This window comes from Aquila chrysaetos, chromosome 2, assembly GCF_900496995.4.
Source record: "Aquila chrysaetos chrysaetos chromosome 2, bAquChr1.4, whole genome shotgun sequence".
NCBI lineage: Eukaryota > Metazoa > Chordata > Aves > Accipitriformes > Accipitridae > Aquila > Aquila chrysaetos.
In genome coordinates, this window is record NC_044005.1 from 64803852 (window position 1) to 64819516 (window position 15665).

Sequence of the window (15665 nt, forward strand, 5' to 3'; positions counted from 1 at the left end):
GCCTAGGTTGTACTGTGCTTATACAGCTACTGTGTGTTGTCTGCTAGATGCAGTGGATTACTTAACCATAACTAATTACTAAAGAAGTCCTCGAGAAGGACTCTTGATGTTTGGAAGACAGGTAATTCAGAACTGACATCCTGTCTTTCCAGGTGACATGAATGTTGCCGATGACTTTTCTGTGAATAAGAGTTCATTTTACACCATGCTGAATAAAGCACAAATTTTGTGATCCACTTCTTCTGATGCTGATGACATCCGCCATTTTACTTACAAGTCAGTGCGGTTCTTGGACATAGTTTTTGATGACGAATTCAGCAGAGTATAAAATAGTAATGTCATAAAGTACCAGAGACAGTGTTATTTAACCAATTAATGAATCCTTGATTCTGATTTTGGTAGTGCTAATAGCAACACAACTCATCCAGTCAGTATTACAACTTCAAAAAGACATTCTCCCATGGTTAACTTGGCTATTGTCAAATGAATCTCAGAAATATATTTTCCAAGTCTGTAAGAGTTTTGCCAGTGATATAGCTGGACTGTTCACTTACACAGAAGACTTCATTTTCTTTTCTTTCAGATCAGTTTGTAAAAATCAGTTGTGATACCGTACATATATATGCAACAATGTGGTTGACTAGAGGTGTTATAGACTGTTTGCTGCTTTGGATTCCTGAGGCTACTGATACTGCCTCCCATGTTTGTACAGGGGTGCATTAGCTGCATGGCTATGCAGTCCCTAGGTCTGGGAGGAAGCTTTGTCCTTCAGGGACACTTATATTAGATGTCCTGTTTATTGTCTCTTATGAATGCAGTAGTCTTAAAAATAATGGCAGCTGATATATAATGGATGGTTATATGCCTCTTAAAAACTATTTTCTAGACTTTACCATAATACTTTTTTATTTTAGCTCTACCCTGTTTCAAAAACTTTCCCAAAGTTATTTCAGGAATCTTACAGGATGGGTTAATGAGAATTAAGGGAGCAGTTGTACTCCTACAACCTCTCCTTCATGACTTGAGTAATAGTGTACAGGCAGGGTCGTAAGGATTAGTGTACCTGGCTTAGTCTTTTGTTTTATTGCATTCAAGATCCTTCTTAAAAGCTAAAATAGGTTACTTTTTTCTCAAAAGGGATGGTTTGTGCTTCCTTCAAAAGCATTTGGGGGAGATGCTCCAATTCAGAATGATTCAGTTCCAACTATGAGGCCTATTGAAACTGTATTTTGAAGGAAATCAGAGTTAATTATGAAGGATAATAATGGTATTGAATGGATAAAAAGCAACCAGTTATTTAGAACTGGGAGATAATACAGTACTTGAGGCATTTGTTTAGTTGTCTGTAAATCTGGGAAGTGATTCAGGTGCTTGAACACACATCTGTTGCCAGTTTAAAAACCTTACAGAATTACACTGTGTATCCAGCTACTGTTTCAGAGGATGTGGACGTTTCATAGGACCTGTCACATCTACTGGTCCATGCAAATATTTTTGATATTATAAAGGGTCTCAAATGCCACTAGACACTGTGCTTAGAGACTAAATCCCACCCAGGTGCCTGCCATAAGGGAAGCTTGAATCTTCCTGCTTGATTCAGGCACAAGTTTTCAGAAATGTTTTCACACTGTTTGTTTTCCATCCAAAATCACAGCTGGTTTTGGAGAGAAAATTGTCAGTGCACGTGCCTAAATACCTTGATGTAAATGGACTCTAGGCTTTGTGTGGTACTTTTCTGTCTATAAGCATAGTAGTGTCTGCTTATGTGTGTGTTTTAAACATAACCACAGTAGACAGGTGAGATATTCTCAAATTACATAGGTATGAGTCCACAGAGTTCTTCAGGGGAGTATTCAGAATGCAAATTTTCCTGTACAGATTCCCTGGTAACATGACTGGGATGCTGGGGATCAAGGTGAGAATAGTAGACCTTCTAACAAACAATTTGTCAAATTTGTTCTGTAATGGAGCTGAAGGCTTTGTTTACTGCTTTCCAGTCTTGTTTCCAATTGTTTAGGAGCTCAACCTTAGGCCTAGCTAAAAACAGCCTTTACGTTCATTACTTTTTTAAGATTAATTTAGGCAAGGTAGGCAGACTTTGGAAGTATGTGTAGGGTTTGTTTCTCCAATTATGCTTTAGGGACCAGGATTAGGATCAGGTGGTTTCCCCCCACCACCTCCTAAGGTTCAAGGGGAGGTGTGAGTGCTGAGTTTTTGGGAATAGTTTCTTCCAGCAGGCATGGACAGATGCTGCTTTCACAAGAAGCAGTGGCAAGAAGACATCTCTCAGCCCTCAGTTTGAAGTGGTCAAATGCTCCAGACTATCCCAAGGTGTATTTGTAGGACTGAATATTTTAGTGTTGTAAAAGCGGAGATGGAAGGGAGGGAGCGTTGGAGAGGAGAAAAATTAAGCATGTTCTGTTTCTTGAGCACATTTTTCAGTCAAATTCACTGCTAATGAACAGAAGCTGTACAGTAGCTTTAATATTTCTGTAGCATCTGCTGAAGGTTTATTATTTAAATCAAGTTACATTTGTCCCTTCTCTTAAGCAAACCCATGCTAGTCAAGCTTGATTTCAAATATAAAAAATTTAGTTAGTTATTGCCTTCTGTGGAGAACTCCAAAGCAGAATTAACTAAATTATGAATAAGATGTACCTACCATGAACAGTATGGCTCAGGTATCCTAATTGTAGTAATTAGATACACAGTTTGCTATTTTGCACTTTCAGGTATGTGTCTGTTAAATAAATGTCTCCTTTTGGTCTTACTCATTTTATGCTGTTGAAGAAGCTGGAAGGTAAAGCATTGCTTTCCTTTTATTAGTCCCATTTCCCTTGAAGAGTCCTTTGGACTTTTTCTTCTGTGTACCAAACATAACATTTCTGAAAAGAAAATAAGAAGCAGAACCTGATCTTAGTTGTACACCAAACTCATAAGCCAAGTGTAATTTATCTTGTCTTTTGGAAGCTAATTATTCAGTTAAATTTACTTTCTTCCTGAACTTTGGATATCCCAACAGTAAGCTTCTATTATATGCATTGGTATTTCAGTTAAAGATATTTTGTGTTATCCAAAAGTGACCTTCTTATTATAGCTTTATTATTAAAAGAAGTTAATAAAAATAAGTAATATTGTTGCCCTGCCAAAGTAGAGGTCCAGTGTATTAACTTCAGTGGTATTAATCTCAGTCACTATTTCTTCTGTGCAGGGCATGTTACTAGCTAATTCCAAAAAGACATTTGGATTTTCACTGTATATCATAGTTGTCTATGTCCAGGCATAGCTATGTATTATCTGTGAGAGATGGACCTGACTGCACACTGAAGCTGATGTATTCCTGATAATTCCTCACATTAATCTGCCTTGGTTGCATAAAGGTGCTCGGACAGGTTTGTATAGATAGTATTTAACAAATCTTACTAGAAGAGCGGTAACGTGATGATTTTTACCTCTTGCACAATTAAGTTACACTTGGATGCTTCTTGTGTAATACCATTAGCTATATCTTTGCAAGAACATTTTTCAGTATGATTATTTTCTGCTTCTTGCTTTTCTTCTTGGGTTGATGAAGGGTTTTGACATATAGATGTGTCCATTCTCTCCCTTTATGTAATGTAAGGTCAGTTCACTGTCCCAGATCAATTTCAGTGATGTTTTAAAGTGAAGTGTTGTGGGAGACCACCTTCTGATGTTCTGAAGGGGCTAATATACCTGTAAACTGTTCTCCTGGGAGAAGGCGGGGGGGGGATGGATGACTAAGAAACAGCTCCCCAGCGTGGTTTAGAAGCAGTGCTAGAATGGGAAAGCTTGTTTTGGTAAGCTTTTCTTGTGGCCACCTTCAGAACTTTTGTAGTCTTTGGTATGGTAATCAACTGTGGAGGTACAATTAAGCCCCGTTGGTGGCAAGATTCTGCGTCTGCTCAAAACCAGGAGAGAAGCATACCAGAGATGTAAAACCAGACAAATACCCATGGAGAACTACCAGGGCATTGCCAGGATGTGCAGAGAGGCAGCTGGAAAAGAAAACCTCAGCTCTAATTGAAATTGGCCAGAGATGTCAAAAACTGCAAGAAAGGATTCTTCAGGTAGGTAAACAACAAGCAGAAACAGAAGGAAAATATTGGCCCGCTGTTAAATAGGAGAGATGAATTGGTCATGAACAATGCTGAAAAGGCAGAGATTCTGAGCACTTTTTTCACCTCAGTCTTCACCAGCACTGTTGTGCCCCAGGGCTTGGGAACAAAAATCCAGTTTGATGCAAACACAGACCCACCGTCGGGGAAGGAAGAGTTGGTATGGGAACTGTTACAGGAGCTTGACCCCTACAAATCGATGGGCCCTGACAATCTCCACCTGAGGGCGTTAAGAGAGCTGTCTGACGTTGTTGCGAGGCCACTCTCCTTAATCTTTGGGAAGTCGTGGGGATCGGGGGATGTCCCAGAAGACTGGAAGAAGGCTAATGTCACCCCCGTCTACAAGAAGGCCTTAGAGGAGGATCCAGGAAATGACAGGCCCGTCAGTCTTACTTCAGTCCCTGGGAAAATTATGGAACGAACCCCCCTGGGGGCTACCGCAAGCCAAATGAAGCACGTGACTGGGAAAAGCCAGCACGGATTCACCAAGGGCAAATCGTGCTTGACAAACCTGATCGCCTTCTACGACAAAGTAACCTGCTCCGTTGGTGTGGGCTGAGCGGTGCACACCGTCTAGCTGGATTTCTCCAAGGCTTTCGATACGGTTTCCCACAGCCTCCTCCTAGAGAAACTGGTGCGTTACAGCCTAGACAAGTGTTCTGTGCGGTGGGTGGGGAACTGGCTGACAGGCTGCACCCAGCGAGTGGCGGTAAATAGCTCCTCTTCCAACTGGCAACCTGTCACAAGTGGGGTCCCCCAGGGATCGATATTGGGCCCAACACTGTTTAATACCTTCAAAAGCGATCTGGACGATGGGATCAAGCGTACCCGATGAAGCTTGCTGATGATACCAAAGCGAGCGGGGAAGCGGACGCTTTGGAAGGGAAAGCCACCCTGCAGGAAGACCTGGATAGGCTGGAAGAGTGGGCTAACAAGAACCTTATGAAGTTCAACAAGGACCCGTGTAAGGTCTTGCACCCGGGCAAACATAATCCAGGAGTGCAGCACAGGCTGGGATCTACCCGCTGGGGAGGAGCGCTGTGGAAGGGGACCTGGGGAGGGCGTCCCGGTGGACAACCGGCTCAATGTGAGCAAACGGTGTGCTGCTGTGCCGAAGCAAGCCATCAGGATGCTGGGTTGCATCGACAAGGGCATCCCCAGCAGAGAAAAAGAAGTCATTATCCCGCTCTACTCAGTGCTTGTCAGGCCACACCTGGAATACTGTGTGCAGTTTTGGTCCCCGCTATGCAAACAAGATGTGGGCAGGCTGGAGAGGGTCCAGAGAAGGGCCACAAAGATGATCAAAGGACTGGGAAGCCTGCCATAGGAGGAAAGGCTGGGAGAACTGGCCTTGTTCAGCCCTGAGAAAAGAAGGCTTAGGGGAGACCTTGTCACCGTGTTCCAGTATTTAAAGGGTGGCTACAAAGAAGATGGGGACATCCTTTTTACAAGGAGTCGCATGGAAAAGATGAGGGGTAATGGGTACAAGTTACTCCTGGGGAGGTTGCAGTTGGATGCAAGAAGGAAATTTTTCACAAAGAGAGCAATGAGCCATTGGAATGATCTCCCCAGGGAAGCGGTGGATTCCCCAGCATTGGACACTTTCAAGATTCATCTGGACAGGATGCGGGGCCATCTTGTCTAGACCGTGCTTTTGCCATGAAAGGCTGGCCCAGGTGATCCTTGAGGTCCCTTCCAACCTGGTATTCTATGAAGATTAGTTTTTATCACAGGTTGTGTAATGTTTGAAGGTTTGACTAGATCTGCACAATGTTGTTTGTAAAGCAGACTATGAACAGCAGATAAATACCGATTTTTTTTTTTTTTTTTTTTTTTTTTTTTTGTTGTTGTTAATTTTGTTTTTTCTGTTCTTGCCTTCCCATTAGAGGTCAGAAGAAAGATAAAAGCCTTTGTAAGTGTTTTTTTTCTGCTACAGTAAGCCTATTATGCTTGCTGATTATTACTTGTACAAATTTTCATTTACAGGTAGTTGCCCAGTTTTACTTCTGTGCAGTAACTTCAAGTTGTTTATTCCATTAAAATTTTATTGTGAATCTTTAGCAACTGTTGTAAGCAATTGTTTTACCTCCTGAAGCTGAATTGCAAAGAACCTAGCAATGCCATCTCTGTGGCCAGTAATTAGTGTTGGAGCCTTTATCCTTCTGCATGCTTGCTGTTCACTACAAGAATGTTTTACGGAGCCTTTCTTACTCTCATCTGAACAGGTGCTCTAGCATGGTCTTATCACAGCACTTAGGCAATTACGTATTATGTGTGTATTATTACAGCAGTTATTATTTTTGCTGAAGTGCATCCCATGTCCTCTCAGCCATCGTCAGTGAGATGGAACATGTGTTACTTAGCTCTCGATAGCTCAAACGTTTTTTCTTTCTCTCACCTATTGTTTTTCATCCTCCCTTTACTTCCTTTGGACACATACATCCATATTTACCTTCCATACACCTCCTGCTTTTCTTTTAGTGACAAACTTTTCTGGAACGGAGTAAGATGAAGTGCCTGGGGTTGTTTTCAACCTCTGTTGATGGCACTGTGTGAAAGAGAGAGGCACAGAGAGTCCTCTATTAAGCTAAAGCAAAAACCAACACACATCCCCCATGCCTAGCATTTAAATGAACATAGATGCTATGTATGTTGAAGGAGATTAGCTCATAGTACATCTCCACATCTAAGGCAAGTCTTTAAGTCTCTATTGCTTTGGATGCAGTTTGTCTCACTGCAGAGAATGAAAAAGTTAAGGTGATGGGGTGTAAAAAGGCAGACATTTCTCAGTCTTAACAATTGAACTACATCATATGTTCTTGGAAAAGAAAGATGAGTTATTCTGAAAAAAGGGTTGTTTGATTTTTTAAATTTATTTTTTTTTTTTTTTTTAGAAGTGACAGCTATCCTTAGTAGTGATTTCAAAGCACATCTAAAATGAACACATTATTGGGCCAAGCCACATGTTTGGCATCACACCAAAACAGTATTGGGTGTAATCACAGGAAACGCCTTTCCAGCTGATGCTAGCAGGAATAGTGTTAAGCAGCTGGTGTTTAATCCCATGTGCATGGCTAAAATTGTGTGAGAGAGAGAATCTGGAAAGGGTTAATACTCTATTGAATGCATGGCTCGCAATTTCATTATTTGTTTTTTAGAGGGTTTTTTTGGTTTAGTGACTTATGTAATTAAGGTCCTGAAATTCTCTTAAATGAAGGATGGCACACACAGGCACTGTTATGCCTCCTCATTATGCTGAAACGTTTGTTTTAATTCTGGTATTCACTGAGATGAATACCATGTATCAGACAGCCACTATTTCTTTCTGAGTATGTATTCCTTAATCTTGACATCTCCCTTTCAAAGATTGGTGATCTCCAGTCAAGACTGGGTCAGTATTCAACCCAGACAACTTGAGAGAATTCCAGTGTGATGTCTGAACCTTTTGCATAAAATTAGATATCTGAAAGTGTACAACTGTTACTATATCATATAGCACTGCGTATAAAGGTGCAACATATGAAGTTGGAAAACATTAATATTGTAGTATCTTGCTTTGGCCTGCTGTGTATGATTAATGTCTGAGATGTTGTTGAACCCCTGTTATCCCTGGCTGGCAACTTTGATGCTAGGTGCTGTATTTGTACTGTTTGCATCAAACATGCTTGGATAAGAAGTTTAAGTGAATCTAATACAAATGTCCTCATTGTTGTGAAATAGCTTTTTCATCTAATGCTTTTATTTGTTTCTTTAAAATGGCAGTGAGCAATACACACTGAATAGAATGTGGTGCTTTCTTAAATACTGAAACTTATTTGTAAATAAAATACGAAGCTTACCTTTGTGTTAGTGAAGCTGCTGAGGTTAGTTGTAGCAATTCTAAAATGTGTTCATGTCACTAAAATTTAATACTTAGGGCTTGCTTTATTTTTATTGCTCTTGCATAGTAGTGTAAAGAAGTAAAATATTCTCTGTGTGGATATATTTAAAATGTCTTAATGTGTCCTCATGGTCTTGCTGCTTTAATGCTGTGCTAACGTTTATTTTAAGGGTTTTTTTAAATGTATTTAAAGTGCAAAAGGTTACTGTACTGTCCCTTTATTTTTTGTATTCCCTTATGGCTGGGATATTTTTTGCCTTTTTAGCTTCCTTTTCATTTGAAATGTTTCCACTTTTACAAGTGAAAGTGAAAATGCTATTTGATCCAAATACTATGTGGTCAATAGCAACCTGCTATTAATTGTTAATGTCTAAAGCCTCTTTTTCTTTATAGCAGTTTGTCTCACTGCAGTGACTTCTTTGATTAGGTTAGTAATCAGTAATAACTTTTTCAGGTTTTATTAATGAGAAGTTCATATAGACAGCAAGAAACTTGTTAATAGTTTAAAGAATCATAGGCAATATAGGCAAAACTTTGTAACATGGCTTAATATTCCTTAAATAATTTAAACAAAATGACTGCTGTGAGGTTTTGAGGGACCTATAACAAGTTAAATACTAGAGGCTACAGAAGCTGGTACTATAGGACAGCATAACTGCGGATTTTACCTGTGATTCTATTAATGCTATGTTATTCCATCATTTGTAAGTAAAGGATTTGTGTTCAACTTGAAAACTGAGGTACCAGATTTGAGCAGTCCCCTTCTTTTAGCCCTAAAGGGGGTATCTCTTTGACCATAACCTCTATAAAGTTTCAGTGGAGAAGAGATGGTTCTGTTATTTGCTTATATAAAAAAGTATAGGAGGGCCAGGAGTGGGAGGAAGGCTTTCGTTGGTGAAAATATGAAGTGGAAAACTTCTCTAGTAATGTTTGTTACCTTTGTAATATTGCTAGCAATTTTTTAAAATGTTTCAGTTTAATGAATAAAAACACGCTGAGATTATGATCCATGTTTACTGTTAGGTTTACTTTCAAACAAAAAAGTTTGAATGGTTTCAAACCTGAATTCTGAGTATAATCTGCTTTTATGTTTTACTTTCTCTCATCAAGTTTCAACGTTAAAATCACGCTTGCTTTTAAAAGAAGTAAAATAGGCTTTAAAAGTTATTTCCTCTCTTCTTCACAAAGCTTTAGAAAGGTGGGTATTGCTCTTTCTGCTTTACAAACAGAAGCTTGGTGGAAAGTTAAGTTTGGTTGTTTTTTGGTTTGTTTTTTTTTAAAGAGGCAGGAAATCTGAGGAAGTTCTAGGAATTGTCAAACTTCAGTTCCTTTTCCTAAAAATCGTTGGCAGAATGGGCCCCAATTGCCCTTACTTGATGGGGGGGAGATATTTTTACCATGTAAAGTTGCACTGATCTGAAGGTTAAATTCTCATTCCACTTGTCCCTCTACAAACATGAAATAAGGTGGTACTTATTCTCATACCTTTTTCTTGAGGGGAAATGAGCAGAAGAATGGCAAAGTTCATCTTGCATTTCTGTACATGGGCCCTGGTAAATAGGATTTAATTGCTGCTGCCTTTTAGGTCCTTGTTCCAAAACCAGCAGATCTTAGCAGGATCATTTGGTAGTACAGATGTTCTAGATCAAGCTGTGAGCAAACAGATATATTTCTGTTAAATCAGAAGGCATTAGTTACCCTTATGGTGGCTGTGGGAAGACGAGCAGTAGCTGATCCACTTTAAAGGCAGTGTGATGCAGGCAGGTATCTACATCAGCAGGCTTTATGTGAAAGCACGTAAGTGTTTTTTTTTTTTTTTGTTTGTTTTTGTTTTTTTTTTTTTTTAAAACAAATGTAAATTTATTCTGTATCTCATGGGGCCACAGCATTTTTGACCCAGTGTTTAGAGCTGGCTCTAGTATGTTGCAGAATAATAGTGTAAGTTCATGAATTTTACCTTGTTTTTCTTGTTAACAGTAGAGTAATTGCACCTGTCCCCTGCTTTCTGATTGATGGCTATTTTTGTTTTCTTGTGGTGCCCTGGTGAGGGTGGGTGTCATGGACCAGAAGTGGGGTTTGCCTATAAATGAGGTGCAGAAGCCTTGAGCGGCTGCTCAGCCAGCCCCCTCGAGGACCAACAAGTTCTGAAAGCATGTAGGCACGCGTGGAGCAGGGTTGTTAGTCTGAGCTGAATTGTAGGGCTTCGGGGCTGGATTTGGCTCTCTGGCCAAGCCTGTGGTCATGGAGGTGGGCCCTTACTTGTCCTCTGGGGTTCCAGGTGTTTTATTTCAGAAATTATTAATAACTTGATGAATAAAGGAAGAAGAAACCCTCCTTTAAAATTCAATTTCCTAACAAAAGGGCCTGCCTGAGATGCTTTAAAATCTCCCTAAAAGTGTGTGTGAAAAGTGAACTTTTTAGCAGTGGGTTTGAACTTTCATAGATTATTGTGCATGTTATTTCAGAAAGGACAATTAAGATAATAATATTACAATTATGTTGTTATATGGTATTGTAAAGGACCATAATTCTATAGAAGAAGGTATTCAAGTGTAGGTATAAAATAAATAGGCAAAATGGAGTGATCTTTAACAGTTAATGGCAATGCTGTCATTGGACCAGTACGAGAGTGATCTGCCTTTTTTGTTGGGTTCCAACAAAAAAGGTTGGGTTAGAGTGTGTCAAATTTTGGACACGTTACTTCCTTTCTGTAATGGTGGCTATAAAGTTCACAAGCTGTTTTCACTAGGAGCTATGCTGGTATGAATTACATGTCATATATCCACTGAACATCTCAAAAGCTGCAGTATTCCTTGGCTCTGTCTGCTTCTAGGCTTGAATTTGAACATGTCCTCTCTATCCCCTTCACAGTTAAAGGTTTTATATTTCCACATTTTGTAGCTTCATTATTATAACACTTGTCTCTCAAATATCAGCTGTTGTAATAGCTTTTCTCAAAAAGCATCTTAATGCGAGGTAGGAAAGCAAGCAGACCTGACAAGTCAGTGACATTTCTCTGTGACTGGAACGCTGCATCTGGATTTGATTTTGTGCTGTATTGCAAAGTTGGTAACTAAAATACAAATGCAGTCATTAAATGAAGGAAAATGTTAAGGATAATTGGATTAAAGCAGGGAGTTTTGTACAGTATATGACTGTGGGAGGGGGAAAACTCACTTTATTAACTCTGTTTTAAGTTATTTAAATTCTGGATGGCTGATGGTCTTCGGGCGTGCTAAGAATGATGCAGATTATTAGGTTTGTAATGGTATCATTAATTGTTTCAAAAACCACCTAAATCTGTATCTATCTGCTACCATCAGAAACTGTAGCTGTCCATTAAGAGTTCATTAAACAATTCAGCTGTGGGCACCTTTTGAAATTAAACAACTTTGAGAATGGTTTCAGTAAAAGGTTTGGAATGAGTACAAGTTCAGATGGAGAACAGCTGTGTTTTGCTGTATAGATATGAGCCTGTTTCACAGAGGAAATAAGACCATGCAGAAATAGGCTGTAGTCCTGGAAAGCGCCCTGCGCTGTGTAAGCACATGTGCATGTGAGCACGCTCCCAGTTGTGAGATGAAAACATCCCGAGGCATACTTTTTTCAGTTTTCCAGTAGCCCTTTTATTCCCTTTACATCTTGCAATAGTTGAGTGCTATGCGTATTACGATCTTTTTTTTCCTGACATAATTTTCTTTGCCTGTTTTGCTGGTTAAAAATGGCTAAGCGGTTGTCAAGAAGGATGCCCTTGCATCAGTGCCGGAAGCTGTTAATGACCTGAAGGCGCTCAGAGTGGGCTGGTTCAGAGGAAATCTTCGTGTAGGTTGTAATCACGTACTGCTGTTGGGAGCTAAAGTTCAGTTACATGGATTTCACTATAATACTCTTGTGTTAGTGGCTCCAAAGGATAATTGTCATTTTGCCTCATTGCTGGTAACTTTTCTTTAGGGAGGAGACAGAAGAAGAACCTGCTGAGTGACCTCTGCATGTTACTATGTCTTGCCTATGCTTTGTGCCTTTCACCTCCCTTCTACTGAGTCTCGATTATTAGCATTTTGAGAGAGATTTTTTTAAACTTCTTTAATTGAAGTGCCAGCCAAGTTCTGCTTGCTCAAAAAGGTCTTTCAAGTTTGTGATGTGAGTTTGTATTTATAGCATTAACAAAGCCATGTTATTTGTTTTGTTCTCATCTAGGTGCTTGAACTGGGATTTGATTTCTCATCCTATGGATCACTGAATGAGTAACAGATGGCCTTGCCTCGTCTTACAGGCACTTTACGCTCCTTTTCAAATGTCACTAAACATGAGGATTACAGTGAAGAATTAGCTGACTTAAGGGTAAAGATTTTTTTCTTTTCCAAAGCATAATTGTAAAGTATTAGTATGTATATAGTAAGAATGGTTTGCTTTCTTCATTTGCATTGCTATTTTATGAGAGTAGGCAAGCAAAACTGAGCAGAGTGTGTCTAGTTTCCTGTGCATTCCTTCAGAGTGTCCTCACTCAAACTCACATTTGCTGTAGCTTTGTGATTTATGCTAGGCCCTTACAATCACGGTGTGCTACGTGGATAGGGTTGCTTGGCTGTGTTACAGTACAGCCCTGTTACTTCGTCTTTCAGGAAGTTAAGTTGGGCTGGGCTGGTATGTTTTTAGCTCTGAGCTTATGCAGAGTTGGGGAGCCAAACGTTTCCCTTTGATTATTAAGTTCACCTCAGATTCTTGTTGGGGGATGTTCAGAATGAATTTAGTGATACTGAATTTAGGTACTTCCCCCCCACCCCCTGCCAAGAACTAATGCATTAAAGCAATAGATGCATTGTGGGAACCTGTAATGTGAAATGAATTTGGAATCTTGGGAGCTGTAAATCTCTTCAAGTTGCAAGAGTTTGGCCTTACAGAGGATTCTGCCTTGGGAAGAGTAAAGTAGTGAGAGAGTGTGTGTGTGTGTGTATCCTACTCTTTCCTTACACTCAGGAAAGGGTGTAAAGAAATGTAATAGGGAAACTCCTTACAATCATTGCTACATACTGACTGAATGCAATTAGAAAGAGGTGTGTTTATCTGATCTTTAATTTTAAAGAAACCTCCATATACTAATTTGAAATAAATTAAAAAAACCCCAAATATTTTGTATTTTCAGACCAAAAGATCAAAAATACATGAACAGTTGTTGAAGTCTGATCTTACATGGAAGAAGATAATAAAGTTTGTTGATGACAATTTGGACAAAAAAGAACACCAAACTGTAAATGGTGATTTAAAAACTATATTACAAGCTGCAAAACAAATAGGTACGTTTTCATTCTTTAGTAGTCTAATAATATACTGGTTTGTTGTTTGGGTTTTTTTTTTTCAAGCTGCTTTCTGCCCGCATATTTTTGCATAATTGTACAATTTTAATTCTACCTTGATGCCAGGCTTGCCCTGAAATGTCTTTGAAACTCCAGTTAATCTGATATGTATATGCACAATTTGGTCTTCTGTTTAATTTTAAAATACTCTGTTTTTATATGGACATTCCTGCCTTTTGATAGTATTGTTGTGTAGTGTGTGCTATGGTTTGTGATTGACCTTTAGTAAGCAAAAGCAACAGCTTCTTTTGGAATGGCAATACTCTGAGAAAAGAACAATCTTGGTGTTATCTGCTTTAATTCCACATGATCGGTATGAAAAATTGGACTGCTACTTAAGCAGATAAAAGTGTTTTCTGCTTAAAGTGTTTTGTGTTGAGGAGAGTAATAAATAGTAAGTTTCACTCATCTAGAATTAAGCTTTTAAAACTGAAATATATTATGGCAAAGAAAGTGTGAAAACAATTTTGATTGGAAACTTAGTTTTTGATCAACAGACTAAAACTAATTCAGCTTGTGCTATTAGCAGAATTTAACTTCATCAGCTCATAAACTGAGCACATGGCTCAAGCTCTAACTGTCATATATTTAAGATTTTTCATTTCAGTCTATTAGGGATATTTTTTCCTTTTCTGATTGTGTTTCAAATATCTTGAGTAGAACCCGAAGTAAAAAGACTGAGAGAATTAATATATTTGCCTTTTTTGGCATTATAGACCAGAGTTTTTTATCACAGTACAAATGTTAACCTGCCTCACTTGTGTTTCTATTTCTCGACAGTTCTTTTGGAAATAACTATCAAATTGAGAAAAAACCAAATATCTAAACACACACTTTCAAAAAAGACTAGACAGGTTAGTTGTGTCCAGCATGTAGTAATTGGTTGTGCTGTACAGTTGCACAGATGATGTCTGTTAAAGCTGTTAATGGTTGTAATGGCTATTGCTTTAGTGAGTCATCAGAAGAAAAATGTTGAGTATTTCTCAAATCACTGACAAAAATGTTTAACTCATCTAGATGACAGTACATATGTTCTAAACTTTGCTTTGTGGTTCACTCCTTCCATGTTAGCGACATAACTCTGTTATTTTTACCAATTTGGTTCTTTTTTTTTTTTTTTAATCTTATTTTTTCTAATACAAGTAGTAGAGATTGTGCTGCTGGTAGACTTTAACCTCTTCAGGCCAGAAGTTAAGCATGTGGCTGCCTGTCTTTCTGAGACAGGCCTCTAGGAAGGGCCACCTTTCTGCCCCAACTCAAGTACCTCTGCTTCTGTGCACAGATTTCACCTGGCACTTGCGATACGCAAGGTTTGGGGGAAACTCGTGCAAGATGGGGGGAGTGAATTTGCATCAACTGTCAGTGCCTAAAGTTAATATGGAGAAGGTGCAGTCTGTATCGATAATAGATCTGTATTGATTGAGAAGATCTACATAGTTGTTTTAAATATCCGCTGGTTATAGTTTAATCATAAGGGGTACTGGAGTAAAATCTTGGACAAGTTAGGGCTGACAAATATATAATGACTATAAAGTTTGTAATATAAAAAGAAAGACTACATGTAGTATACCAAGTAGGAAAAAATGTCTGATGATGGGGAAAAAAAAAGGTTATAAGCAAAATAAGTATTTGCCATTCTTAGCTGCTTAGCTGAAAATGTTATCTATGAAAATAATTTGGCAGATTTGTGTTTTCTGTACTAATGACAGAAATGAGTATTAGCTGTGTAAATTTTTTTTTTTAATTTTCACTTTTTGTCAAAGATGGCTGCAAAAACTTTCTGTTTACACCCCCCCCCCCCGCCCGCCTTTTAATAGCAGGCCCAGTGTGGTGGGTAGGTAGAGCAAATTGAAAGACTTGAAAGTAATAGTGGTAAATTTTTCTTTGATGGAGTTGAGAGGACAAAACAAATGAAAACAAATGCATGGTTATTTAGTTAGAACAAGTTAGAAAGAAACCACCAGCTTTGACAATTCTGAATAAAGATGTGTAATGTTATGGAGACACAAACCAGAATGGATTACGGTGACCAAGGCACAAACTGAACTGACAGTAACGTTCCAACCATCATCATCAGAAACGCATAGTAGGGAAAGGGAATTGCTTGTGTGCCTTTTTAATTTAATGTCAAGGATATGCAACCTCAGCCTAGGCAACAGATACTGTAATATTGATTTACTTTATGGGGAAAATGTCGCTTACTGAAATGACCTGATTGGCTTAAAAACAAAAAGGGAAGAGTGGCTTCAAGTAGTGCATCTCTGGCTATCTTGGCTGGCTCATGGTATTCAGAGG

The 15665-nt window shown here is 38.9% G+C and overlaps 1 protein-coding gene across 5 annotated transcripts in view; it reads left to right on the forward strand.

Moving 5' to 3' along the window:
- The window catches only part of ASCC3 (activating signal cointegrator 1 complex subunit 3), a 298713-nt gene that overhangs the window by 16145 nt on the left and 266903 nt on the right, over positions 1-15665 (forward strand). For all 5 annotated transcript variants that reach the window (XR_005933537.1, XR_005933536.1, XM_030038284.2 and 2 more), the window contains exons 2-3: positions 12214-12357; positions 13160-13310. Coding sequence is in view for 3 of the 5 variants with exons in the window: in XM_030038284.2 (XP_029894144.1) it covers positions 12268-12357; positions 13160-13310 (241 nt within the window). In the remaining 2 variants the exon portion in view is untranslated. The remainder of the gene's footprint in view (positions 1-12213; positions 12358-13159; positions 13311-15665) is intronic.